At 41.4% G+C, this 26,640-nt stretch overlaps 1 protein-coding gene across 1 annotated transcript in view; it reads left to right on the top strand.

Annotated features, from left to right (window-relative positions):
• The window catches only part of LOC126292219 (histone deacetylase 8-like), a 93,683-nt gene that overhangs the window by 9,874 nt on the left and 57,169 nt on the right, over window positions 1-26,640 (top strand). Inside the window, exon 3 of the mRNA XM_049986085.1 lies at window positions 11,668-11,809. Within this exon, the coding sequence (XP_049842042.1) occupies window positions 11,668-11,809 (142 nt within the window). The remainder of the gene's footprint in view (window positions 1-11,667; window positions 11,810-26,640) is intronic.

The following is a 26,640-nucleotide window of genomic DNA, read 5'->3' on the forward strand; positions in this document are numbered from 1 at the left end:
ACGCATTCATGAAAGACTGAAGAAGGTGTATGGTGTTGTGACAGTGGATGTCAGCACTGTTAGACGATGGGTTCGTCGTTTTAAGGAAGCTGAAGGGCAAACACCGTTGACTGACGAAAAGCGGAGCGGCAGGCCGGTGAGTGCAGTGACTCCACACAACATTCAGCAAGTTGATGACATCATTAGTGGTGACCGTCGGGTGACTGCAGATGAAGTGTGTCGCATTATTTCTCTTAGTAAAGGCAGTGTGTTCACGATTATTAAACAATTGGGGTACTCAAAAGTTTGTGCACGGTGGGTTCCAAGAATGTTAACCGATCAGAATAAAAAGGCAAGGAAAACAATAGTCTCCAAACACTTGCACCGCTTCCGTTTGGAGGGAGATGAGTTTCTGAAAAAAATTGTGACCGGGGACGAAACATGGGTGCATTTTTTTGAACCCGAATCAAAGAGGCAGTCAATGGAGTGGCGTCACACAAGCTCGCCGAGGAAGAAAAAATTCAAAACTGTGCGATCGGCAGGGAAAGTTATGGCAACAGTTTTCTGGGATACAGAGGGTGTGATTCTGGTTGATTTTTTGGAGCAGGGATGCACAATAAATTCTGTTCAATACGTCACAACCCTCAAAAAACTTAAAGCACGTCTTCAGCGAGTTCGCCCAACAAAATCAATGGCAGATGTTCTTCTTTTGCATGACAATGCAAGACCACACACCAGTCGTCACACCTCTGACGAGATTGTCGAAATTGGATGGGAAGTTTTGCCTCATCCCCCATACAGCCCTGACCTGGCACCATCAGACTTCCATCTGTTCGGGCCACTAAAAGAAGCTCATCGTGGGATTCATTTTGAAGATGAGGAGGCCGTCAAAACATCCGTGCGTCAATGGCTTAGGAAGCAGAGCTGTGATTTTTTACCGTGCTGGGATACATGCCCTTGTTCAAAGATGGACCAAAACTGTAGAGATGGGCGGAGATTACATCGAAAAATGACAAAATGATCCTCAATGTTGTGGTTTTCAACCTATGTAATTGCATTTAAATTTCCTGACAATTAAACGTAGAAAAAAAAATAGGAGGCATTAGTTTTTGACTGACCCTCGTATATCTCCACTGACATTGCAGCTGCTGAATGGCAGACACATCGGTTTTTGGGATTGGTTTTCGATTCACTTGGCTGCCTCATATTTGGCAGCTTAAACAAATATGCTGGTGGCATCTTAACACTCTTCGTTGCTCGAGTCGCACCAGCTGGGGTGCCGATCGGTCTACCCTTCTATGGCTGTACGAGGCGTTAATTCAGTCCCATCTAGATTATGGGAGCCTGGCTTACGGTTCAGCATCCACTTCCGCATTGCTGTTGCTGGACCCCATCCTTCACAGTGGGATTTGACTCGCCACTGGAGCTTTCCAAACAAGCCCTGTTAACAGTGTACTTGTGGAGGCAGGTGTCCCTCCATTACGGTTCCAGCACCAATGATTACTGGCAGCTTATGCTACACATGTTTGTAGCTTGCTCGGACATACCAATTATTGTCTCCTGTTCCCTCAGTTCGTTGTCCATCTTCCAGGATGGAAGCCTCGGTCATGGTGAACGATCGCGGTTCGCGTCATAGCTCTTCCCTTTGGGCTTGAGGTTATTCATGTTCCACCTGTTTCCCGGTCCGCTCTGCGTATACCTCCGTGGTGTGTGTCCCACCCATGCCTTCAGCTCGATTTGGCACAGGGCCCGAAGGACTCAGTCCCTCCTGAGGCCCTCCACCGCCACTTTCTTTCGATCCTTATCACGTTTCAAGACTCTGACGTCTTTACTGACGGTTCGATGGTAGGTGGTCGTGTCGGTTATGGTCTTACTCTAGGGGATCACTATGAACAACTCTCATTGCTGGCTGGCTGCAGTGTTTTCACTGCTGAGCTGGTTGCCATCTCTCAAGCTCTAGAGTATATCCGCTCCTGCTCAGGTGAGTCCTTCGTTATCTGTAGTGACTCCCTGAGCAGTTTACAAGCTATCGACCAGTGTTTTCCTTGCTCTCGTCTGGTGATGGATACCCAGGAGTCCCTCCATACTCTTGCCTGTTGCAGCTGCTCTGTGGTCTTTGTGTGGACCCCATCTGGTGATGGCTATCCAGGAGTCCCTCCATACTCTTGCCCGTTGCAGCCGCGCTGTGGTCTTTGTGTGGACCCCGGGTCATATCGACATACTGGGAAATGAATGTGTTGACTCGCTGGCCAAACAGGCTGTTGGTGCCCCAGCCTTGGAGATAGGCCTTTCGGAGAGTGATCTCAGGTCAGTTTTGTGGCAGAAGGTACTTCGCACCTGCGGTGATGAATGGCGCACCCTTCCTTCAGCCAACAAACTTCGGTCCAGCAAGGATGCTACCGGTGCGTGGTGTTCCTCCTTGTGTATCTCTCGCAAGGACTCTGGTGTCCTCTGCCGGCTATGCATTGGCCACACCTGGATAACACACAGCTGTTTATTGCACCGTGAGGACCCACCTTAATGTCGCTGCGGTTCAGCTTTGACGGTGGTCCACATCTTGTTGGACTGCCCACTTTTAACTCCGCTCAGGCAGATTTTTGCACTGCCTGATACACTTCCTACCCTTTTATCAGATCACGTTGCGATGGCAGATTTAGTTTTGAGTTTTATTCATGCAGTGGGTTTTTATCGCTTGATCTGAGTGTTTGCCCTTTTTTTGTGTTGAGTCTGGCCTTTGGCTACGATTTTAGACTGGGGTTTTTAGTGCGTTTCTTGAGGGTTGGCTATTCCTTTTTTGTTTCTATGTTTGGCCAACCACTGTCACACTTGGTGTGATTTTAATCCCTTTTGTCTGGTCTCTGTCTGTGTCTTTCTTGTGTCCTGTGTTGTCTCTTGTCATCTCCGTTGTTTGTTTTTATTCCTTGTGAGGGGTTTCAAGTTCATGGAAACAGAGACCAATGGCCCTAGTAGTCTGGTCCCTTCAATCCCACAAACCAATCAACTGCGAAGGTCAAGGATTCTTGTGTGAAATTGTCACTATTGATGAAATGTGGATTAGGTACTTTAAACCAGAGTTGAAATCGCAGTCCAATTGTTGGAGAGCTTCAGACTCACTGTGTCTATTTTTTTTTTTTTTTTTTTTTTTTTTTTTTTTTTTTTTTTTTTTTTTTTTTTTTTTTTTGATGCACTCAGTTGAAGCTCAAGCAAATGATGATAAAGGAATCATCATGACAGATGGTCCTATGAGGAACAAATGTCACAGCAGTGTATTGTCATAACTTCACAAAAAAATCCGTGCAGGAAAATGCACAAAAATCAGATCTCAGTTATTTGAGGCTTGGCCACTAATTCTCCATGGCAATACTTGCCCACATATCGGCAATGTTGTGGTCCAAAAACTGCATGAATACAGATGGGAATTGTTGCCGCATCCTCCCTACAGCCCAGACGTGAGTCCACCAGACTTCGACTTGCTCCCAAAGTTGAAAAAACTTATGTGCGGACATCATTACCTTTCTCTGGGAGATCTTCCTACCACTATTACCCGAACCATCCGACAGTTAAACAGAAGTGGTCTCGTGTGTAGAATAATAGAGCTTCTGAGATGTTGGGATTCAGTCATAGAGAAGCAGGGAAACTATATGCAAGGATTGTAAAGAGATATTGGGAAAAAAATGACTGTGTAGGTAAACGCAATGTGAGCATTATTTATGAAATGATATGTCCCTCATAAACTGAAGCATGTGTTTCACTTTCCATCCCATGTGAAAGCCTTGCTGGGATCAGTTGATGATTACCTCGGACTCCAAAAGCTGGGCGTCTATTGCATCCATTGCCAGTGTGGGGAAAATGGATGTAGGCCAGCCTGCCTAAACTTTCCAGGAGAGAGGCACTGAGCATTAACACTGTACAGACAAGGAACAGACGACAAAGACCACTTTGGTAGAAAAACATCTCTCTTGGTTAAATCGTGAATTATTAAGTCACAAATGTGTGACAACAGTACAATACCTTTTGTGCCTATAGAATCTGACTACATGTTGTTGTTGTGGTCTTCAGTCCTGAGACTGGTTTGATGCAGCTCTCCTGCTACTCTATCCTGTGCAAGTTGCTTCATCTCCCAGTACCTATTGCAACCTTCATCCTTCTGAATCTGCTTAGTGTATTCATCTCTTGGTCCCCCTCTATGATTTTTACCCTCCACACTGCCCTCCAATATTAAATTGGTTATCCCTTGATGCCTCAGAACATGTCCTACCAACCGATCCCTTCTTCTTGTCAAGTTGTGCCACAAACTTCTGTTCTTCCCAATCCTATTCAATACTTCCTCATTAGTTACGTGATCTACCCATCTAATCTTAAGCATTCTTCTGTAGCACCACGTTTCGAAAGCTTTTCTTCTCTTCTTGTCCAAACTATTTATCGTCCATGTTTCACTTCCATACATGGCTACACTCCATACAAATACTTTCAGAAAAGACTTCCTGACATTTAAATCTATATTCGATGTTAACAAATTTCTCTTCTTCAGAAACGCTTTCCTTGCCATTGCCAGTCTACATTTGATATCCTCTCTATTTCGACCTTCATCAGTTATTTTGCTCCCCAAATAGCAGAACTCCTTTACTACTTTAAGTGTCTCATTTCCTAATCTAATTCCCTCAGCATCACCCGATTTAATTCGACTACATTCCATTATCCTCGTTTTGCTTTTGTTGATGTTCATCTTATATACTACTCTCAAGACATTGTCCGTTCCATCCAACTGCTCTTCCAAGTCCCTTGCTGTCTCTGACAGAATGACAATGCCATCGGCGAACCTCAAAGTTTTTATTTCTTCTCCATGGATTTTAATACCTTCTCCGATTTTTTCTTTTGTTTCCTTTATTGCTTGCTCAATATACAGATTGAATAACATCGGGGAGAGGCTACAACCCTGTCTTACTCCTTTCCCAACCACTGCTTCCCTTTCATGCCCCTCGACTCTTATAGCTGCCATCTGGTTTCTGTACAAGTTATAAATAGCCTTTCGCTCCCTGTATTTTACCCCTGCCACCTTTAGAATTTGAAAGAGAGTATTCCAGTCAACATTGTCAAAAGCTTTCTCTAAGTCTACAAATGCTAGAAACGTAGGTTTGCCTTTCCTTAATCTTTCTTCTAAGATAAGTCATAAGGTTAGTATTGCCTCATGTGTTCCAGTATTTCTACGGAATCCAAACTGATCTTCCCCGAGGTCGGCCTCTACCAGTTTTTCCATTCATCTGTAAAGAATTTGCGTTAGTATTTTGCAGCTGTGACTTATTAAACTGATAGTTTGGTAATTTTCACATCTGTCAACACCTGCTTTCTTTGGGATTGTAATTATTATATTCTTCTTGAAGTCTGAGGGTACTTCGCCTGTCTCATACATCTTGCTCACCAGATGGTAGAGTTTTGTCAGGACTGGCTCTCCCAAGGCCGTCAGTAGTTCCAATGGAATGTTGTCTACTCCGGGGGCCTTGTTTCAACTCAGGTCTTTTAGTGCTCTGTCAAACTCTTCACGCAGTATCGTATCTCCCATTTCATCTTCATCTACATCCTCTTCCACTTCAATAATATTGTCCTCAAGTACATCGCCGTTGTATAGACCCTCTATATACTCCTTTCACCTTTCTGCTTTCCCTTCTTTGCTTAGAACTGGGTTTCCATCTGAGCTCTTGCTGTTCATACAAGTGGTTCTCTTATCTCCAAAGGTCTCTTTAATTTTCCTGTAAGCAGTATCTATCTTACCCCCTGGAAATGTCTTACAATTTAAAACCTGGTTCCTAAATCTCTGTCGTACCATTATATAATCTTATCTGAAACCTGTCAGTATCTCCAGGATTCTTCCATGTATGCAGCCTTCTTTTATGTTTCTTGAACCAAGTGTTACCTATGATTAAGTTGTGCTCTGTGCAAAATTCTACCAGGCGGCTTCCTCTTTCATTTCTTAGCCCCAATCCATATCCACCTACTACGTTTCCTTCTCTCCCTTTCCCTACACTCGAATTCCAGTCACCCATGACTATTAAATTTTCATCTCTCTTCACTATCTGAATAATTTCTTTTATTTCATCATACATTTCTTCAATTTCTTCGTCATCTGCAGAGCTAGTTGGCATATAAACTTGTACTACTGTAGTAGGTGTGGGCTTCGTATCTATCTTGGCCACAATTATGCGTTCACTATGCTGTTTGTAGTAGCTTACCCACGTTCCTATTTTCCTATTCATTATTAAACCTACTTCTGCATTACCCCTATTTGATTTTGTGTTTATAAACCTGTAGTCACCTGCCCAGAGGTCTTCTGCCTCCTGCCACCGGACTTCACTAATTCCCGCTATATCTAACTTTAACCTGTCCATTTCCCTTTTTAAATTTTCTAACCTACCTGCCCGATTAAGGGATCTGACATTCCACGCTCCGATCCGTAGAACTCCAGTTCTCTTTCTCCCGATAACGACATCCTCTTGAGTAGTCCCCGCCCGGAGATCCGAATGGGGGACTATTTTACCTCCGGAATATTTTACCCAAGAGGACGCCATCATCATTTAATCATACAGTAAAGCTGCATGCCCTCAGGAAAAATACGGCTGTAGTTTCCCCTTGCTTTCAGCCATTCGCAGTACCAGCACAGCAAGGCCGTTTTGGTTATTGTTACAAGGCCAGATCAGTCAGTCATCCAGACTGTTGCCCTTGCAACTACTGAAAAGGCTGCTGCCCCTCTTCAGGAACCACACGTTTGTATGGCCTCTCAACTGATACCCCTCTGTTGTGGTTATACCTACGGTACGGCTATCTGTATCGCTGAGGCACGGAAGCCTCCTTAACGGCAAGGTCCATGGTTCGGGGGAGACCTAAAAAAATAAAAACACTGGCTTTCAATTAAGCAAGGCATGGGACTCCAGCCTTGACCATGATCAAAGCACAACAGCTTTCTATGTGGAAATCCACTCCTGTCATGACAGTTGAAGAGGGTTCGGAGGCATTGTCACCACTGTGCATCTGAGGACATTGGGTCAAGCCGTGAAGTCACTCTTCTCCAGTCACCATGCCAGCTTCGCGTCCAGAGCTGGCCAGCTGAAGCCAGTGCCATTCAACTGAAGACCAGAGAAATATTAACAAAATTGAACGTCATTCTATATTAAATTAAGCAAGACCAGATTGTCCACAATCTTGATCATTTTCCCATTGCTCTCTTTTGTTGCAACCACTTGTGAAAATTACAGTACTTAATGACTTGTCACTTGACAGTGCTGAATAACGTGTTAATTTTGATTCTTTTTGACTTCTTATGGACCTCTTCTTTCATTGATTTATTGGCTTTCCTTTGCACTATTTAAAACTTGCTGAAAAAAAAGCAAAAAAACAAAAATTGCAAGTACTTGTATGGATAAGATATTCACTGGGATGTATGTATATACCATGTCAATAACATTATTATGTACAAGAAACTGATAATGTTACAGGAACTCAGCATTTAAATCAAAGGAGTGTCTTGTTTCAGTGGAAGATCTCAGTAGCTAGGGGGCCTCTTCAACCTCTTCTGCTTGCCTGGAACAGTTACAAAATAATGATGACCAGTTCCTTCATGCCACGTTCTTCCATTATAAAATCTATTAATCTTGTGTAACCTATTAGGTGATGCTATCCATTAACATTTGATAACTTGGAATTTCATTATTGACTTGCTAAGCTACGTCAGGGGATCGGAAACTTTGGCTAGTAAAATTTTCTGACAGAATTCATCAGCCTTTTCCACTGCAAAATTTATGCCACAACCTGACTAAAAGAAAGGATTGGTTGATAGTAAACATCTTGAGGCATCAGCGAATCATAGGTTTGGTAATGTAGGGAAGAGAGAGAGAGAGAGAGAGAGAGAGAGAGAGAGAGAGAGAGAGAAGAGGGGGTTGATTAAAACCTGTAGGAGAAGACAAAGGCTTGAATACAGTAAGAAGGCACACATTGATTTATAGGGTTCAGTGGTTATGCATAGATGAACAGGCTTGCACTGGATGGTCTGGTGTGGATAGCTGCATCTAACCAGTCTTTGGGCAGAAGGCAACAACAAAATAATGTAACACAGCTGTGAAGATGCTGCTGTAATTACTGTGAGAAGCATTTACAAACGCCTGTGAATCTACGAAAGTTATTTCACAAGTGATTCCTTGGCCAGTGTCCACCAAAATTCTGATTCCTGGAATAGTTGCTAGATCTGTGATTTTGCTATCAAGCCACAAGTAGTCAGGCACAGAAGAACTAAGAGCTACTGAACAGCTGTGTGACTTCCCGTGGATTGTGCTGGTGGTGTATCTTTTACTTGACAAATATATTGGTGTAAAACAGTAAATTGTATTTGGCAGGTACCAACAATGCCATGCATTATGCAACAGTTTTGCAATCTGCATTGTCGTATACATATCAAGGTAAGTGTTGCCCGTGAACTTCCAGATAAAGGGACATTTGTGATGGCTGATGTGAATAATGTAAAGCTACACAGTAAGTTGAAATCACAATATTTCAAGGAACATCCAAGACAGTTCTTTCTTATAAATATATAAGGACAATTCTTGGAACATTGAAAGAAATTATTCTGGTCATGCGTCTCTTGTAATGCTGTGTAAAAATGGACCAGCCTTTTTTCCCATTTGCCAGTGTTCCCACATTTTCTCATCAGCACAGTGGTATCTGTGAAAGTGCAAGGAACAAGCTCCCTGCAGTCTTCGAGAAAATGGTTTGGTGGTGCTTATGATGTTTCAGTGAAAGGCAGGAAATGTGTGTCTTTGACAATAATTGCAGCTGCCCCATCTGAACGATTTGAAGATGATGATGCTCCTGTTGCTCAAAAGATTATTTCTGCTGCTGCCAGGAAACTAATACAATGTGATAGCTTATTATTTTGAAGAATACTATTGGCTCTTTATTTTGATATGTGGTTATCAGTATGCCACTTCCATGGTTTATAGAAAGCTGTGCTTTCTTAATTTTTATGGCTGGACAACAGATAACTTCAGTGTCATCCAGTGTTTCAGCCAGGGCACATTGACAATCCTTGTTATTTCACCTTTGATAAGCAATTACTTTAATATACAAAGAAAAACCTATTCAAGTACAAGAACGAAAGAGTGTTTGTGGCTATCTGTCTCATATACATATTTCGGGAGTGGGGAAAATTCAATCATGGTGGACTTGTCAAAGACCTTCTCCTGGTCCTTACAGTGAAAACACTTTTTTACTGCCAACCCTATCAATCAGGCACAATCCAGTACCAATATTTAAACAAGCCTAACTCTGTTCACTTTTCTATCAAACTGTGATCCACCCCTCACTGCACACAAATCACCCTCTGTTAACTTTGCAGAATTTCCTGATCTTGAACTTTGCCTCACCATAAATCCCAAATCCATTAATATGCAAACCATCCTAATGTCCACTGAAAGAACCATGATACACCACCTACAAGCTGATCCTTGCCCTACAATCTGACCTGCCAATAAAGACTCCACTACTGTGTTTATAATCAGCAGAGATTATTGCGGATGATTACTGTGCACATACAGAGAGAATCTCTGCTCTCGTGGACCAACACCTACAGCCTATTACCAATAACCTTCCATCGTACATAAGGCACGAACCATCTCTTCCAGTGCCTCTCCACAGTTTCTGTTTCTTTACTGCGTGGCACCCTGCTCTTCATTGTTGGTGCCACCTCTCTCTACACTAAAATTCCTAATGCCAATGAGCTTGCCGCTATTGAACACTGCCTTCCCCAACACCCAGCTGACTCCAAACTGACAATTTCCTTTCTGGTCCCCATGAGCAACTACATCCTCACCTGCAGTTACTTCTCCTTTGAAGGCACCACCTACAATCAAATCCATGGAACAGCAGTGGCCACCCACTTTGGGATCATTCTGCGCCAACCTATTCATGGGTTATGTAAAGGAATCCTTCCTAACTACACAGAAACCCAAACTTTTCACATGGTTCAGATTCATGGACGACATCTTCATGATTTGGGCTGAGGGTGGGAGCACCCTATCCACATTCTTCCAGAGCCTGAACACATTCTCCCCCATTTTCTTCAACTGGTCCTCCTCAACTTAACAGGCACTTTCCTGTGTGATGACCCTACTTCAAGAATGTCTACATCAGTACCCCTGTCCACTTCACACTTGCCACCCACTAACGGTACCTTAACTTTGACAGCTGCCATCTGTTCCTTACCAAGATTTTCCTCCCATTCAGCCTAGCCACTTCTGATTGCCGCACCTGCTGTGACGAGCAGTCTCTCCCCCAAATATGCCAAGGATCTTGTTGAGGCCGTCAGACCATACCGACCCTGTCCAGAAACAGATCTCCCATGCCTTATTTCTCCATTCACGTACTAGCTCCCACATACCCACCTGCCAGCCACAAAAGAGCACATCCCTTGTGATTCAGTGCCACCCGGGACTGGAGCAACTGAATAACATTCTCTGCCAGAGTTTTGATTATCTCTCATCATGCCCTGAAATGAGGAATGTCCTAATCACTATCCTTCCCACAGCTCCCATTGATGTTCTACCACCCACAAAAGCTACACAATATTCTTTTTCATCCCTGCTCCATCCGTGGTCCCAACCCCTTTGCCTCATGGCTCATCCCTATAATTACCCTAGAGGCGAAACCTGTTGTCCCATTAACCCTCTCGCCACCACCTACTCCAGTCCAGAAACAGGCATCTCCTATCCCATCAAAGGCAGGGTCACCTGTAAAAGCAGCCATGTGATCTACAAAGTAAGCTGCAACCACTGTGCTGCATTCTACATGGGCATGACACCAACAGTCTGTCTAACCATATGAATGGTCACCGACAAACTGTTGCCAAGGGACAGCAGCTGAAAATGCTGCCAGATGCAATGTGCTTCACGATAAAGATTGCTTCATAGCTTGTGCCATCTGGTTTCTTCCTACCAACACAAGCATTTTCTGAAATGCACACATGGGAACTATCTCTAAACATATCCTTTTTAGTATTTCTGGGTTCACCTTACAGATGTAGATAACTGTCAGTGGTTTGCCCATTATGTAATCCAGCGTTTCTGAGTGCACCTTGCAGATGTTTGTAAAAAAAGAAAGTTAATTACATATTGAGCAAATGGTACAAAAAGAAATATTGAACTTGGGCTATGCTACATATCTTTTATTTCACATTTGTTGGTTTCGCCAACTCTTAATCAGACTGTCATGTTTCAACCTAACCTGGGCCGTGGATAGTGCTACAGATCAGTCTTATCACTGCAGTAGAGAGGTGGGAGGGCCATTCTCACCTGAACTGACTCTTGCCTTTGTATCGGACTTCATAACTCAAAATGAAAATTAATTTTTGCATTGGCTTGTAATTTTTTAAAGCATTGGACATGTTAAATTCATTTTTGTTATGAGCTACAAATACATTTAAGGAATAAACTAGAAAATGAGTGTAAAAATTAGAAGATAGTGCAAAGTGGCCTCTGCTAGCTGTGTGTAAACCATTATTTTTAAACTAAATTCAGCAATAACATTAAGTATAAAATACTGTTACCAAGACTCTAATATCGCAGTGGTGAGATGTGAAAGGCTGATTTATCAAGTTTCTGACATTTATCTTTCAGCAAATCTCAAGCATACATCTGGTTTTGTCAACAGGTTATGATACTCCTCTGCTGTCGAGGATGTACGACCACGTCCGGGTGATCGGAGGTGGGTCGGTGGTGGCGGCTGAGGCGTTAACGAGTTCTGGTGCGGAAGTAGCCATCAACTGGTGTGGAGGGTGGCACCATGCCCAGAGGTGAGCTCGAATTCAGAATTTTTGTTGACAACTTCAGTCAGTGAATGTTCGAATAAGGCTCGCCTCCACTGTTGGGTGTGGTGCCTACTACTGTATTGTCACCACAGCTCCTGGAGACAGGTCGAGGCACAGTGTAGGCACCTCACAACAGCACCTCAGATTTTCAGATTAGGGATAGCCTGACACCTGCGAGTTACCACATAGTGCACCTCGTCAAAAGCATCGAAAAGTGTTGAGTGACAGGATAGAGCATTTTGTGTACCAGATGTTGTTTGTGTCATCATCTGTTGAGGTCTGTGCCCCTGATCCCACATAAACATTATATACTGAGAGGTCAAGTCACGGGAAAGCACTGGAAATGATGTTGGTCATCATCTTCTGCAGCCCATTGTGACGTACTGTCTACTAAATGAGAGTGAATGTTTATGCTTTAAATACTTCATGGCAATATGCGTATGTAAAATATACAGAGATTAGACGTTTGGAACTGGGTTGTGTACTTGTATATGGTGCTGTAATATTCAGTTGATCTATCCGGTTTGTCCCATTATACACACCTTGCAGCAACTCTTGCTTGGAACAGATGTATGAGGTGCTGCCAGCAAGCGATGGAACCAAAAAGAAAAAAGTGGTCAGGTACACATATACAATAATGAGAAAAGTTATCACAATTAAATTGTACCAAATTATGTTTATACTAAAGTTAAACTTGGGATCTCTTAAATTTTAAGCTACTATGTTACAAAAAACTTTACTGATGAGAATATATAAATATTACTAATAATTACTTAACTATGAATTGAAAATTGATGACAAAAATGATCTTTTTAGATAGAATGTAAATTTTGTGGAAAATAGCCACAATACACTATTCAGGTTTGTCCTTTATGTAACTACTTGTAGCAGAATAAGTGAACATTGAGTGTCCATGATAGCATTACAGTTTAAATTATTCGGAGTGTCTTTTTCACAAAGTGTTAAGTAATAGTGTTCAAATGAAACAACCAGTGTTCCAAATGTAAGATTTGACATTATCGGTTCTCACATTCCTCATTGTCTGTGTACTGCATAAAGTGCTAGAAAATTAGGTAGCCAAATTATCTTAGTTTCATCTCAAGTTTCCAGCATTCACGGTGAGTTTCATATGTCTGGCAGTCACGAATGTCTCAGTCTCCTGGTTGTCCATATTGTCTCTGTCAGATCTTCCGCCTTGAGTATTTGCACAGCAATGGTGCAGGCTGCAATCAATCAAAAAATTATGTTAAGTCAGGATGATAGATATAGAAAACACTTAATGCTCAGGGGTTACATACATGGTAAGCTAACATTGTTTCACTTACATGCACATAAATGTATTAGGGGCATGATAACAATAAGAAGATATCTATTACATTTATTGTACTTTTGTACAATAAATCAAGCAAAATGTAATAGATATCTTCTTATCCTAAATATTCATCACAAGGTGTTTACAAAAAGTGTTTATATTCGAAGTAGCAGCAATGGGGGAACAAAATAGAAATGTATGTGTGCAAATTAGCACATCTCTATTAATCATGTATTATGAGTAAAGAATTTGTCAAGCACTTGCGCAAAATAAAGCATACATACAAGCTAGGGCTATGTCATTGCAGTACCATCTTTCAACAAGTAGTATTGAAAAGTATCACTTCATTCCTTTCTTAATTCTATTTTGACTTCAAACTGTACTGTTTTGGTACATATGTCTTAAATATGAGTATTTGCAATTTATCATTAATCTTTCATGTGCCTAGCAAGTTCTGTACAGTTAAAAATTTCATGTACTGTAGTGCTTATCTTCCTTTACATATGTTGTTGTTGTGGTCTTTAGTCCTGAGACTGGTTTGATGCAGCTCTCCATGCTAATCTATCCTGTGCAAGCTCCTTCATGTCCCAGTACCTACTGCAACCTACATCCTTCTGAATCTGCTTAGTATATTCATCTCTTGGTCTTCCTCTGCGATTTTTACCCTCCACACTGCCCTCCAATACTAAATTGGTGGTCCCTTGATGCCTCAGAACATGTCCTACCAACCGATCCCTTCTTCTAGTCAAGTTGTGCCACAAACTCCTCTTCACTAGTTACGTGATCTACCCATCTAACCTTCAGCATTTTTCTGTAGCACCACATTTCAAAAGCTTCTATTCTCTTGTCTAAACTATTTATCGTCCACGTTTCACTTCCATACATGGCTACACTCCATACAAACACTTTCAGAAGCGACTTCCTGAAACTTAAATCTATACTTGATGTTAACAAATTTCTCTTCTTCAGAAACACTTCCCTTGCCATTGCCAGTCTACATTTTGTGTTCTCTCTACTTTGACCATCATCAGTTATTTTGTTCCCCAAATAGCAGAACTCCTTAACTACTTTAAGTGCCTCATTTCCTAATCTAATTCCCTCAGCATCACCTGACTTAATTCGACTACATTCCATTATCCTCGTTTTACTTTTGTTGATGTTAATCTTATATCCTCCCTCCAAGACACTGTCCATTCCAGTCAACTGCTCTTCCAAGTCCTTTGCTGTCTCTGACAGAATTACAATGTCATCGGTGAACCTCAAAGTTTTTATTTCTTCTCCATGGATTTTAATACTTACTCCAAATTTTTCTTTTGTTTCCTTTACTGCTTGCTCAATATACAGATTGAATACCATTGGGGAGAGGCTACAACCCTGTCTTACCCCCTTCCCGACCACTACTTCCCTTTCATGTCCCTCGACTCTTATAACTGCCATCTGGTTTCTGTACAACATGTAAATAGCCTTTCGCTCCTTGTATTTTACCCCTGCCACCTTTGGAATTTTGAAGAGAGTATTCCAGTCAACATTGTCAAAAGCTTTCTCTAAGTCTACAAATGCTAGAATAGTGGGTTTGCCTTTTCTTAATCTTTCTTCTAAGATAAGTTGTAGGGTCAGTATTGCCTCAAGTGTTCCAACATTTCTACGGAATCCAAACTGATCTTCCCCGAGGTCGGCCTCTACCAGTTTTTCCATTCATCTGTAAAGAATTTGCGTTAGTATTTTGCAGCTGTGACTTATTAAACTGATAGTTTGGTAATTTTCACATCTGTCAACACCTGCTTTCTTTGGGATTGTAATTATTATATTCTTCTTGAAGTCTGAGGGTACTTCGCCTGTCTCATACATCTTGCTCACCAGATGGTAGAGTTTTGTCAGGACTGGCTCTCGCAAGGCTATCGGTAGTTCTAATGGAATGTTGTCTGTTCCTGGGGCCTTGTTTCGAATCAGGTCTTTCAGTGTTCTGTCAAACTCTTCATGCAGTATCGTATCGCCAATTTCATCTTCAACTACATCCTCTTCCATTTCCATAATATATGGACATATGACCCAAGTAAATATGAACTCAAAATAATACTATATACAATGTGTCTATGTACAGGCAACAAAATTCTAGTGTTAGTTTCTTGCTGTTGCATAACTTTCATTAACTACAAGATGTGATCCATTTTCTGTGGTACATAGTGTAAAATATAGTGTGTCTATTTCACTTTCTTTATGTCCTACAAAATTCCCACAGAGTAACTGTTAGATGCCACAATAACACATTATCCTTTGCTTGCAAGGATAATCATTAATGTGTATTATGTAACACAATTACCATCACAATAGCGGTAAAAGTGGCATAGTATATAGTACTAAGTGTAATTTCTCTGTATTTTCAACTCTTTGTAACTGGTTTTCTGCATCTCGCTGGTTTACTTGTAAAGAAAAATTTGAGACAGATAGCAGAGTCCATAGAGTGTCTCAAATTCAGTAACTGAATAGATAAGCCACAGAGTATTCACATCACGAAATATACATATGTAAAAACCAGAATCAAATGTCACACTATGTGGTATGGTATTTCTCATAAATGAAGTCTCTTTGCTTTGTGAATATTGTTATGGTCGCAGCACAAAATTTACCACTTTGTTGAAGTCATATAGTTTGGTCTCTCATAAAACTGTATAATTATTTTATTCTGCAACATAAGTGAAACCGATAAATAAGTAGCTTTAAAATCATCAAATGTTGAATGCTTAGCCAAGTATAATCTGCTACTTACTACACCTGGGGAGATTGGTTGGTCATTATAGTAAGAGGTGAGTTTGATAGGTAGACAGGATTAGGAGAAAATGCAGCATTTGAAAATGAAAATTGAAGAATGCTACATATCTTGGAAATCTAATGCTCACCACAGACTTACCAATACAGATCTCAAAAATTTTTGTAGTTCTCCACTAATACACTTAGACTTTTCGTGAGTCTTAACTAATACTAGGTCTTCAGATTTGAGCTGGCTTGCTTTCGGTTTTCTTTCATTTGTTCTCTGATGTTCCCGTGTTCTTCCATTGTTTCTATAACGATTTCCTTCTTTCTTGTGGACTCATACTTTAGCACACTGGGAATTCAGTCAGCTCACTTATTAAATTAGATTATTTCCTATCGTACAGCATTTCATATGGCCAAAATCCAGGAGAAGTGTGCTGCAGACTATTAATGATATCTTCAAAATTACCAACATTATTTCCAGCTTTCACTATTCTTGTTGCTGTAGGTTCTTAATAGTCTGCCTATCTCTACATGTGTCATTTGGCAGGATTGCTCAATGGATGGTATGCTGATATGTTTTCATAATTACCAAAAAATTTTCAAGATTTGGGTGTAAATTGTGTACCATTATCAGAAAGAATCACTTTGGGCATTGTAAAATAATCTCTCCTAATTTTCAGAGTGATGTTTTTACTGAAAGCCTTTTTGAGTGGGTATAGTGTCATAAATTTGGAAAACAGGGTAACCATTAAAAATATACAGGGTTCTCAGAAATTCCTGTTGCAATCTTCTAGAACTTGTAGAAGGGAGTAAGTATATAATATTTTGAATAGGAACCATGGATTGAAACATATTGTCTCCATTCTACAACAGCTTCAGTGCAGGTGTTTAACTCGCCCATTTCTGCTTGAGGAATTGAATTAGTTGTGACACAGTACAATTATTAGATAACAATTCAAAAGGAAACATAACTGAACATCCATTTGTCACATACACTTGTTTGTATTAACACTTTAACATTGTGTTTAAATTATTCCAAAACAAAAAATGAACCGAGCAGACTATATGTGCAGAACAGTTCTGAAGTATAACAACAGTGGTTCAATGTGGCGAACACAAACATTACTACAGGCATTACAAGCGTGCTATGGTACACTCTCTCTCCATCCTACCTGGTGTAATTTTCCAGTGTTAACAGCCAGAACTTGGACCAGCAGATCTTCCTCTGCCTCTACAGTAGTCGTGTAAATCTTCTAGCAAGGCAGACATTAAGTGACATGAGGTGACCATCTGATATAGTACGTGTCATCCTGTCTCCCCTATTGCATACCAGGACAAGCAACTTTGAGACTTTTCTCTTTCCCTCAGCAGTCATGGACGCATTGCACATCTGAATTGAAACCATCGTGGAACAGAAATGATTTTATTTTCTGTTCAAAATGTTATTTACTCAATCCCCCCTAAAAGTCCTAGAAGTTTGTAATGGGAATTTCCGAATGTGGCCCTCCCCCTTTTGACTTGAGTAGATCTCCATATATAGCCATCCACAGCAATGAGTTCTAAATGTTCTTTTGATCAGATGATTCGTGCGAATCCCCTGCATGTCTGGTTGGTAACTTTTACCCTCTGGTGCCCGTCACAGGTTGCTGGTTGTTCCCTTACTCTCCTCGTTATGTTATAAAATTAATCATTTTGTGGATTTTATGAAAGAACTTTTGTGTCCCACAGAGTCTGGAACTTTCATGAACCTACATTATTATATTAGTATTTTGGTATATAGTCCTCTTGAATAATATTCCATTGTAGTAATATTCCATCTTTTCATACCACCTTTCTTCCCTCATAACTATTCACTAACCCAATTTGGGTTGGAGTTTTTGTTCCTTCGAATCTGTTTACAAATTTTTCTGTGAATTTTGTACTTTACAGTGCAAAATAATATTCTGTATCTGATCCAGTAATCCAGATTTTGAATATTGATTTTCTTCTTAATTACAAATTGGCTTTTGTGGATGACGTTTTGACTGATTCCAGACATATTGCTTGATATCCCCATTAAGCTGGTTTTATCTTAAGTGAACAGATTTTAGCAAAATATGAAAATATTCTCCCCCCCCCCCCCCCTTCCCCCCATGAACCATGGACCTTGCCTTTGGTGAGGAGGCTTGCGTGCCTCAGCGATACAGATAGCCGTACCGTAGGTGCAACCACAACGGATAGGTATCTGTTGAGAGGCCAGACAAACGTGTGGTTCCTAAAGAGGGGCAGCAGCCTTTTCAGTAGTTGCAGGGGCAACAGTCAGGATTATTGACTGATCTGGCCTTGTAACAATAACCAAAACAGCCTTGCTGTGCTGGTACTGCGAACGGCTGAAAGCAAGGAGAAACTACAGCCGTAATTGTTCCCGAGGGCATGCAGCTTTACTGTATGATTAAATGATGATGGCATCCTCTTGGGTAAAATATTCCGCAGGTAAAATAGTCCCCCATTCGGATCTCCGGGCGGGGACTACTCAAGAGGATGTCGTTATCAGGATAAAGAGAACTGGCGTTCTACGGGTCTGAGTGTGGAATGCCCGATCCCTTAATCGGGCAGGTAGGTTAGAAAATTTAAAAAGGGAAATGGATAGGTTAAAGTTAGATATAGTGGGAATTAGTGAAGTCCGGTGGCAGGAGGAACAAGACTTCTGGTCAGGTGACTACAGGGTTATAAACACAAAATCAAATAGGGGTAATGCAGGAGTAGGTTTAATAATGAATAGGAAAATAGGAATGCGGGTAATCTACTACAAACAACATAGTGAACGCATTATTGTGGCCAAGATAGATACGAAGCCCACACCTACTACAGTAGTACAAGTTTATATGCCAACTAGCTCTGCAGATGACGAAGAAATTGAAGAAATGTATGATCAAATAAAAGAAATTATTCAGATAGTGAAGGGTGACGATAATTTAATAGTCATGGGTGACTGGAATTCGGTAGTAGGAAAAGGAGAGAAGGAAACGTAGTAGGTGAATATGGACTGTGGCAAAGAAATGAAAGAGGAAGCCGCCTGGTAGAATTTTGCACAGAGCACAACTTAATCATAGGTAACACTTGGTTCAAGAATCATAAAAGAAGGCTGTATACATGGAAGAATCCTGGAGATACTGACAGGTTTCAGATAGATTATATAATGGTACGACAGAGATTTAGGAACCAGGTTTTAAATTGTAAGACATTTCCAGGGGCGGATGTGGACTCTGACTCCACTATCGGGTGGAGAAATGTAGGGTCCCCCTGAATATGTCAGGCGTGCACTACACGCCGGAAGCGGCTACGAGGGTAGCGGAGTACGTGTGGAGTGCACATGGGGTTTTTTTAGGTTAGAGAATTCCCTCTCTAGGCCCGACAAGATGCCTCCTGAGACGCGGCAAGGCAGGAGTAGGCAAAATGCAACAAGGAATAACAATATTAATGTGCTAATAGTAAACTGCAGGAGCGTCTATAGAAAGGTCCCAGAACTGCTCTCATTAATAAAGGGTCACAACGCCCATACAGTACTAGGAACAGAAAGTTGGCTGAAACCAGACGTAAACAGTAATGAAATCCTAAACTCGGATTGGAATGTATACCGCAGAGATAGGCTGGACAGTGAAGGGGGAGGTGCGTTTATAGCGATAAGAAGTGCAATAGTATCGAAGGAAATTGACGGAGATTCGAATTGTGAAATGATTTGGGTGAAGGTCACGGTTAAAGCAGGCTCAGACATGGTAATTGGATGTCTCTATAGGCCCCCGGGCTCAGCAGCTGTTGTGGCTCAGCACCTGAAGAATAATTTGGAAAATATTTCGAGTAGATTTCCCCACCATGTTATAGTTCTGGGTGGAGATTTTAATTTGCCGGATATAGACTGGGAGACTCAAACATTTATAACAGGTGGCAAGGACAAAGAATCCAGTGAAATTTTTTTAAGTGCATTATCTGGCAACTACCTTGAGCAGTTAAACAGAAAACTGACTCGTGGCGATAACATATTAGACCTTCTGGTGACAAACAGACCCGAACTATTTGAATCAGTTAATGCAGAACAGGGAATCAGCGATCATAAATCGGTTACTGCATCGATGATTTCAGCCGTAAATAGAAATATTAAAAAAGGTAGGAAGATTTTTCTGTTTAGCAAAAGTGACAAAAAGCAGATTACAGAGTACCTGACGGCTCAACACAAGTTTTGTCTCAAGTGCAGACAGTGTTGAGGATCAGTGGACAAAGTTCAAAACCATGGTACAATATGCGTTAGATGAGTATGTGCCAAGCAAGATCGTAAGAGATGGGAAAGAGCCACCGTGGTACAACAACCGAGTTAGAAAACTGCTGCGGAAGCAAAGGGAACTTCACAGCAAACATAAACATAGCCAAAGCCTTGCAGACAAACAAAAAATTACGCGAAGCGAAATGCAGTGTGAGGAGGGCTATGCGAGAGGCTTTCAATGAATTCGAAAGTAAAGTTCTATGTACTGACTTGGCAGAAAATCCTAAGAAATTTTGGTCCTATGTCAAAGCGGTAGGTGGATCAAAACAAAATGTCCAGACACTCTGTGACCAAAGTGGTACTGAAACAGAGGATGACAGACTAAAGGCCAAATTACTAAATGTCTTCTTCCAAAGCTGTTTCACAGAGGAAGACTGCACTGTGCTTCCTTCTCTAGATTGTCGCACAGTTGACAAAATGGTAGATATCGAAGTAGACGACAGAGGGATAGAGAAACAATTAAAATCGCTCAAAAGAGGAAAGGCCGCTGGTCCTGATGGGATACCAGTTCGATTTTACACAGAGTACGCGAAGGAACTTGCCCCCCTTCTTGCAGCGGTGTACCGTAGGTCTCTAGAAGAGCGAAGCGTTCCAAAGGATTGGAAAAGGGCACAGGTCATCCCCGTTTTCAAGAAGGGACGTCAAACAGATGTGCAGAACTATAGACTATATCTCTAACGTCAATCAGTTGTAGAATTTTGGAACACGTATTATGTTCGAGTATAATGTCTTTTTCTGGAGACTAGAAATCTACTCTGTAGGAATCAGCATGGGTTTCGAAAAAGACGGTCGTGTGAAACCTAGCTCGCGCTATTCGTCCACGAGACTCAGAGGGCCTTAGACACGGGTTCACAGGTAGATGCCGTGTTTCTTGACTTCCGCAAGGCGTTTGACACAGTTCCCCACAGTCGTTTAATGAACAAAGTAAGAGCATGTGGACTATCAGATCAATTGTGTGATTGGATTGAGGAGTTCCTAGATAACAGAACGCAGCATGTCATTCTCAATGGAGAGAAGTCTTCCGAAGTAAGAGTGATTTCAGGTGTGCCGCAGGGGAGTGTCATAGGACCGTTGCTATTCACAATATACATAAATGACCTGGTGGATGACATTGGAAGTTCACTGAGGCTTTTTGCAGATGATGCTGTGGTGTATCGAGAGGTTGCAACAATGTAAAATTGTACTGAAATGCAGGAGGATCTGCAGCGAATTGACGCATGGTGCACGGAATGGGAATTGAATCTCAATGTAGACAAGTGTAATGTGATGTGAATACATAGAAAGGTAGGTCGCTTATCATTTAGCTACAAAATAGCAGGTCAGCAACTGGAAGCAGTTAATTCCATAAATTATCTGGGAGTACTCATTAGGAGTGATTTAAAATGGAATGATCATATAAAGTTGATCGTCGGTAAAGCAGATGCCAGACTGAGATTCTTTGGAAGAATCCTAAGGAAATGCAATCCGACAACAAAGGAAGTAGGTTACAGTACGCTTGTTCGCCCAATGCTTGAATACTGCTCAGCAGTGTGGGATCCGCACCAGGTAGGGTTGATAGAAGAGAGAGAGAAGATCTAACGGAGAGCAGCGCGCTTCGTTACAGGATCATTTAGTAATTGCGAAAGCGTTACGGAGATGATAGATAAACTCCAGTGGAAGACTCTGCAGGAGAAACGCTCAGTAGCTCGGTGCGGGCTTTTGTTAAAGTTTCGAGAACATACCTTCACCGAAGAGTCAAGCAGTATATTGTTCCCTCCTACATATATCTCGCGAAGCGACCATGAGGATAAATTCAGAGAGATTAGATCCCACACAGAAGCATACCGACAATCCTTCTTTCCACGTACAATACGAAACTGGGATAGAAGGGAGAACCGATAGAGGTACTCAGGGTACCCTCCGCCGCACACTGTCAGGTGGCTTGCGGAGTATGGATGTAGATGTAGATGTAGATGCAGAATCTGTTGGTTATGACCTGTAGATTAAAACTGAAGAAACTGCAAAAAGGTGGGAATTTAAGGAAATGGGACCTGGATAAACTAAAAGAACCAGAGGTTGTACAGAGTTTCAAGGAGAGCATAAGGGAGCGATTGACACGAATGGGGGAAAGGAATACAATAGAAGAGGAATTGGTAGCTTTGAGGTATGAAGTAGTGAAGGCAGCAGAGGATCAAGTAGGTAAAACGACGAGGGCTAGTAGAAATCCTTGGGTAACAGAAGAAATATTGAATTTAATTGATGAAAGGAGAAAATATAAAAATGCAGTACATGAAGCAGGCAAAAAGGAATACAAACGTCTCAAAAATGACATCGACAGGAAGTGCAAAATGGCTAAGCAGGGATGGCTAGAGGACTAATGTAAGGATGTAAAGGCTTATCTCACTAGGGGTAAGATAGATACTGCCTACAGGAAAATTAAAGAGACCTTTGGAGAAAAGAGGACCACTTGTATGAACATAAAGAGCTCAGATGGAATCCCAGTTCTAACCAAAGAAGGGAAAGCAGAAAGGTGGAAGGAGTATATAGAGGGTCTATACAAGGGCGATGTACTTAAGGACAATATTATGGAAATGGAAGAGGATGTAGATGAAGACGAAATGGGAGATACGATACTGCGTGAAAATTTTGACAGAGCACTGAAAGACCTGAGTTGAAACAAGGCCCCTGGAGTAGACAACATTCCATTGGAACTACTGACGGCCTTGGGAGAGCCAGTCCTGACAAAACTCTACCATCTGGTGAGCAAGATGTATGAGACAGGCGAAATACCCTCAGACTTCAAGAAGAATATAATAATTACAATCCCAAAGAAAGCAGGTGCTGACAGATGTGAAAATTACCGAACTATCAGTTTAATAAGTCACAGCTGCAAAATACTAACGTGAATTCTTTACAGACGAATGGAAAAACTAGTAGAAGCCGACCTCGGGGAAGATCAGTTTGGATTCCGTAGAAATGTTGGAACATGTGAGGCAATACTGACCCTACGACTTATCTTAGAAGCTAGATTAAGGAAGGGCAAACCTACGTTTCTAGCATTTGTAGACTTAGAGAAAGCTTTTGACAATGTTGACTGGAATACTCTCTTTCAAATTCTGAAGGTGCCAGGGGTAAAATACAGGGAGCGAAAGGCTATTTACATGTTGTACAGAAACCAGATGGCAGTTATAAGAGTCGAGGGACATGAAAGGGAAGCAGTTGTTGGGAAGGGAGTAAGACAGGGTTGTAGCCTCTCCCCGATGTTATTCAATCTGTATATTGAGCAAGCAGTAAAGGAAACAAAAGAAAAATTTGGAGTAGGTATTAAAATCCATGGAGAAGAAATAAAAACTTTGAGGTTTGGTGATGACATCGTAATTCTGTCAGAGACAGCAAGGGACTTGGAAGAGCAGTTGGATGGAACGGACAATGTCTTGAGAGTAGTATATAAGATGAACATCAACAAAAGCAAAACGAGGATAATGGAATGTAGTCGAATTAAATCGGGTGATGCTGAGGGAATTAGATTAGGAAATGAGACACTTAAAGTAGTAAAGGAGTTCTGCTATTTGGGGAGCAAAATAACTGATGAAGGTCGAAATAGAGAGGATATCAAATGTAGACTGGCAATGGCAAGGAAAGCGTTTCTGAAGAAGAGAAGTTTGTTAACACGAGTATAGATTTAAGTGTCAGGAAGTCATTTCTGAAAGTATTTGTATGGAAGTGAATCATGGACGATAAATAGTTTGGACAAGAAGAGAATAGAAGCTTGCGAAATGTGGTGCTACAGAAGAATGCTGAAGATTAGATGGGTAGATCACATAACTAATGAGGAAGTATTGAATCGGATTGGGGAGAAGAGAAGTTTGTGGCACAACTTGACCAGAAGAAGGGATCGGTTGGTAGGACATGTTCTGAGGCATCAAGGGATCACCAATTTAATATTGAAGGGCAGTGTGGAGGGTAAAAATCGTAGAGGGTGACCAAGAGATGACTACACTAAGCAGATTCAGAAGGATGTAGGTTGCAGTAGGTACTGGGAGATAAAGAAGCTTGCACAGGATAGAGTAGCATGGAGAGCTGCATCAAACCATTTTCAGGACTGAAGACCAGAACAACAACAATGAAAATATTCTATCAAACAATGGAAAATCCAGGATGGAATTACATAAGTTTCTATTAATGTGGTTTTACATGGAATAAACTACTAAATTAACACACAATAGTGATTAGCTTGGATTTCATAATTTTCTGCACAAAATATCATTTTATGTAGGATGCAGTAATGCAATACTTATGGTGTCGATTTTCTTCTTAATTACAATTCAGATTGTTGCTAATGTTTCCTTAAGTTCCACATGTGCACTTGATATACCATATGTAGCTGGGACATTGGGGCGTCTTACAAAGCTCATCTATAAATGGGACTACGCTTCCTGTGCCTTTTGACTACTCAGTTCACATAGCCTTCAGAATGGCTGCGCCATGTATTTTTATCGTACCATCAACATGTGTCAGTAGGAATGTAGGTACTCTTTTGCGGGAGGGAGGGAAGTAGATATGATGTCACAATGAAAGTTCTGAACGTATCAGAGGGGTAGCAGTGATATCAGCTAAATTCTGTTTTTGTTAAATTAGTATGTCATGCACATTAATGCAGATCTCAGTGCAACCTGTTGAATAATTTTATTTGCATGACTTTTTTTAAAAAAATAGTAGTGTTCTGTGTATTGTTCATGGTGGAAGACTGCTGTACTGTACCCTGGATAGTTCATCACTGAGTGAAATTTGTCCAAAAGTTAGTTAGGGTTCATAAAGTGTATGTACCTTCAATATTAAGAAGTGTACATCCAAATTCAAATGTTGTGTGCTTGTTTTGAAGACTTTTTTTTCCCAGTACGTTCCAAATCTGCTACCACTTATGAAGACCCTGAGAAAATGCGTAATGTGATTCTGGACAGGCAGTAATAACAGGTGTTTGACGTACTTGATGGCATATGCGTGTTAGAAGAGGGAGTGCAGTAGATTTTGTGTGAAAGAACTTTTTACCACATATTGTAGAATTAGGATGAAAAGGAAATTTAAAACAGAATTTCCAAACAGTGTTTCGGCCAATGTGACAACTTTTCTGTTCTTAGCGTTTGTGTGTCAATCAGATACAATCTTTGACCTGTGAATTTGTCACCTCACATCGAAAATGAAATTACAGTCAAAGTGGGTAGGGAGGAGGGGGGGGGGGGTTGGTGCTGTCCTTAAAAACCAGTTTCACCTGCCACAAAGGTTACAGCCAGCTGTTTCTCAGCTGCAAAAGAGATAATTTCGGTGGCTGGGGAGAAACACTTTTCTTCATTAACCGTGCTGGCACGTACATACTAAAGAGTTTTTCTCAACGGTAAGCTGCCTCAACAACATTGACTGTAAGGGGTATACAGATCTCGCACTGCACCGTTAATGTCCAGGGCCGCCTGATCTCACTGGATTTGAGACTCCATGTATCTCCCCCACCAACTGCTTTAGTTTACCTGTGATTCTGCATTGTAACAGCAGTGAATTCACTAACTTCTGACACCATCACAAAAGTAAGGAACAAGTATGAATATTGTCTGTATATTTCTCTTGCGACTGATGGCGTGCATAATAAACATTTGTGAAATATTGGGAAAGGGATGGATTGCTACTCACTGTAAAAATCACCTATTGAGTTGCAGACAGTCATAGAATTTGACTGTCACATGAATAGCAATCTGGACTGGTGTGGGGAATGGGGAGGGATAACAGGGTATGGGTGGGGGGAGAGAAGAGCACTGTCTGGTGATGCGTGCAGGGTCTAGAGACTGCTTGATGCAGCACTGGGCATTGCAAGGGGGGGGGGGGGGGGAATACCAAGAGAGTGAGGGAATATGTAAAGGCATGGGGTGACAGATTGGCAGGGAGGAAACTGGTGAATGCTTTATGTGCTGTCTGCCACCTGCACATCCTTTCCTCTTCCCTGATCCTCTCCTTTTCGGCCCCCCGCCCCCTGCTGATGCGGCACCTGGCAGTCTCTAGATCCTGCACACTCCACCAGACTGTGCTCTTCTCTCTCCATACCTATAACCTGCTATCGCTCCCCCTTTACCCCACCACTCTAGATTGCTATTCATGTGACAGTCAAATTCCGGTCGGAGCTGCCGTTGATAGTGGTCATGTGTACGTGAGGTGTGCTTGCTTGTGTGAATGTGGGTGTTTCCTTTCCTGAAGAAGGCTTTGGCCAAAAGCTGTAATGTGTAACACACATTTTGTTGTGCCTTTCTCCATCTCAGCTGGTCATTTTTATGTTGAATAGCAAATTACCTCTTTCCCAATAATGTTGATATTCCAACCTGGAGTTCACATTGTTTAAACATTTATGAAGGTAAATATTTGATTCTAAGTATAATTGATTCAAAGTATAATTGTAAGAAGCACACCAACTTTGGATGTGCATGTATGCAA

The sequence above is a fragment of the Schistocerca gregaria genome, chromosome 9 (genome assembly GCF_023897955.1).
Source record: "Schistocerca gregaria isolate iqSchGreg1 chromosome 9, iqSchGreg1.2, whole genome shotgun sequence".
NCBI classification, from domain to species: Eukaryota; Metazoa; Arthropoda; class Insecta; order Orthoptera; family Acrididae; genus Schistocerca; species Schistocerca gregaria.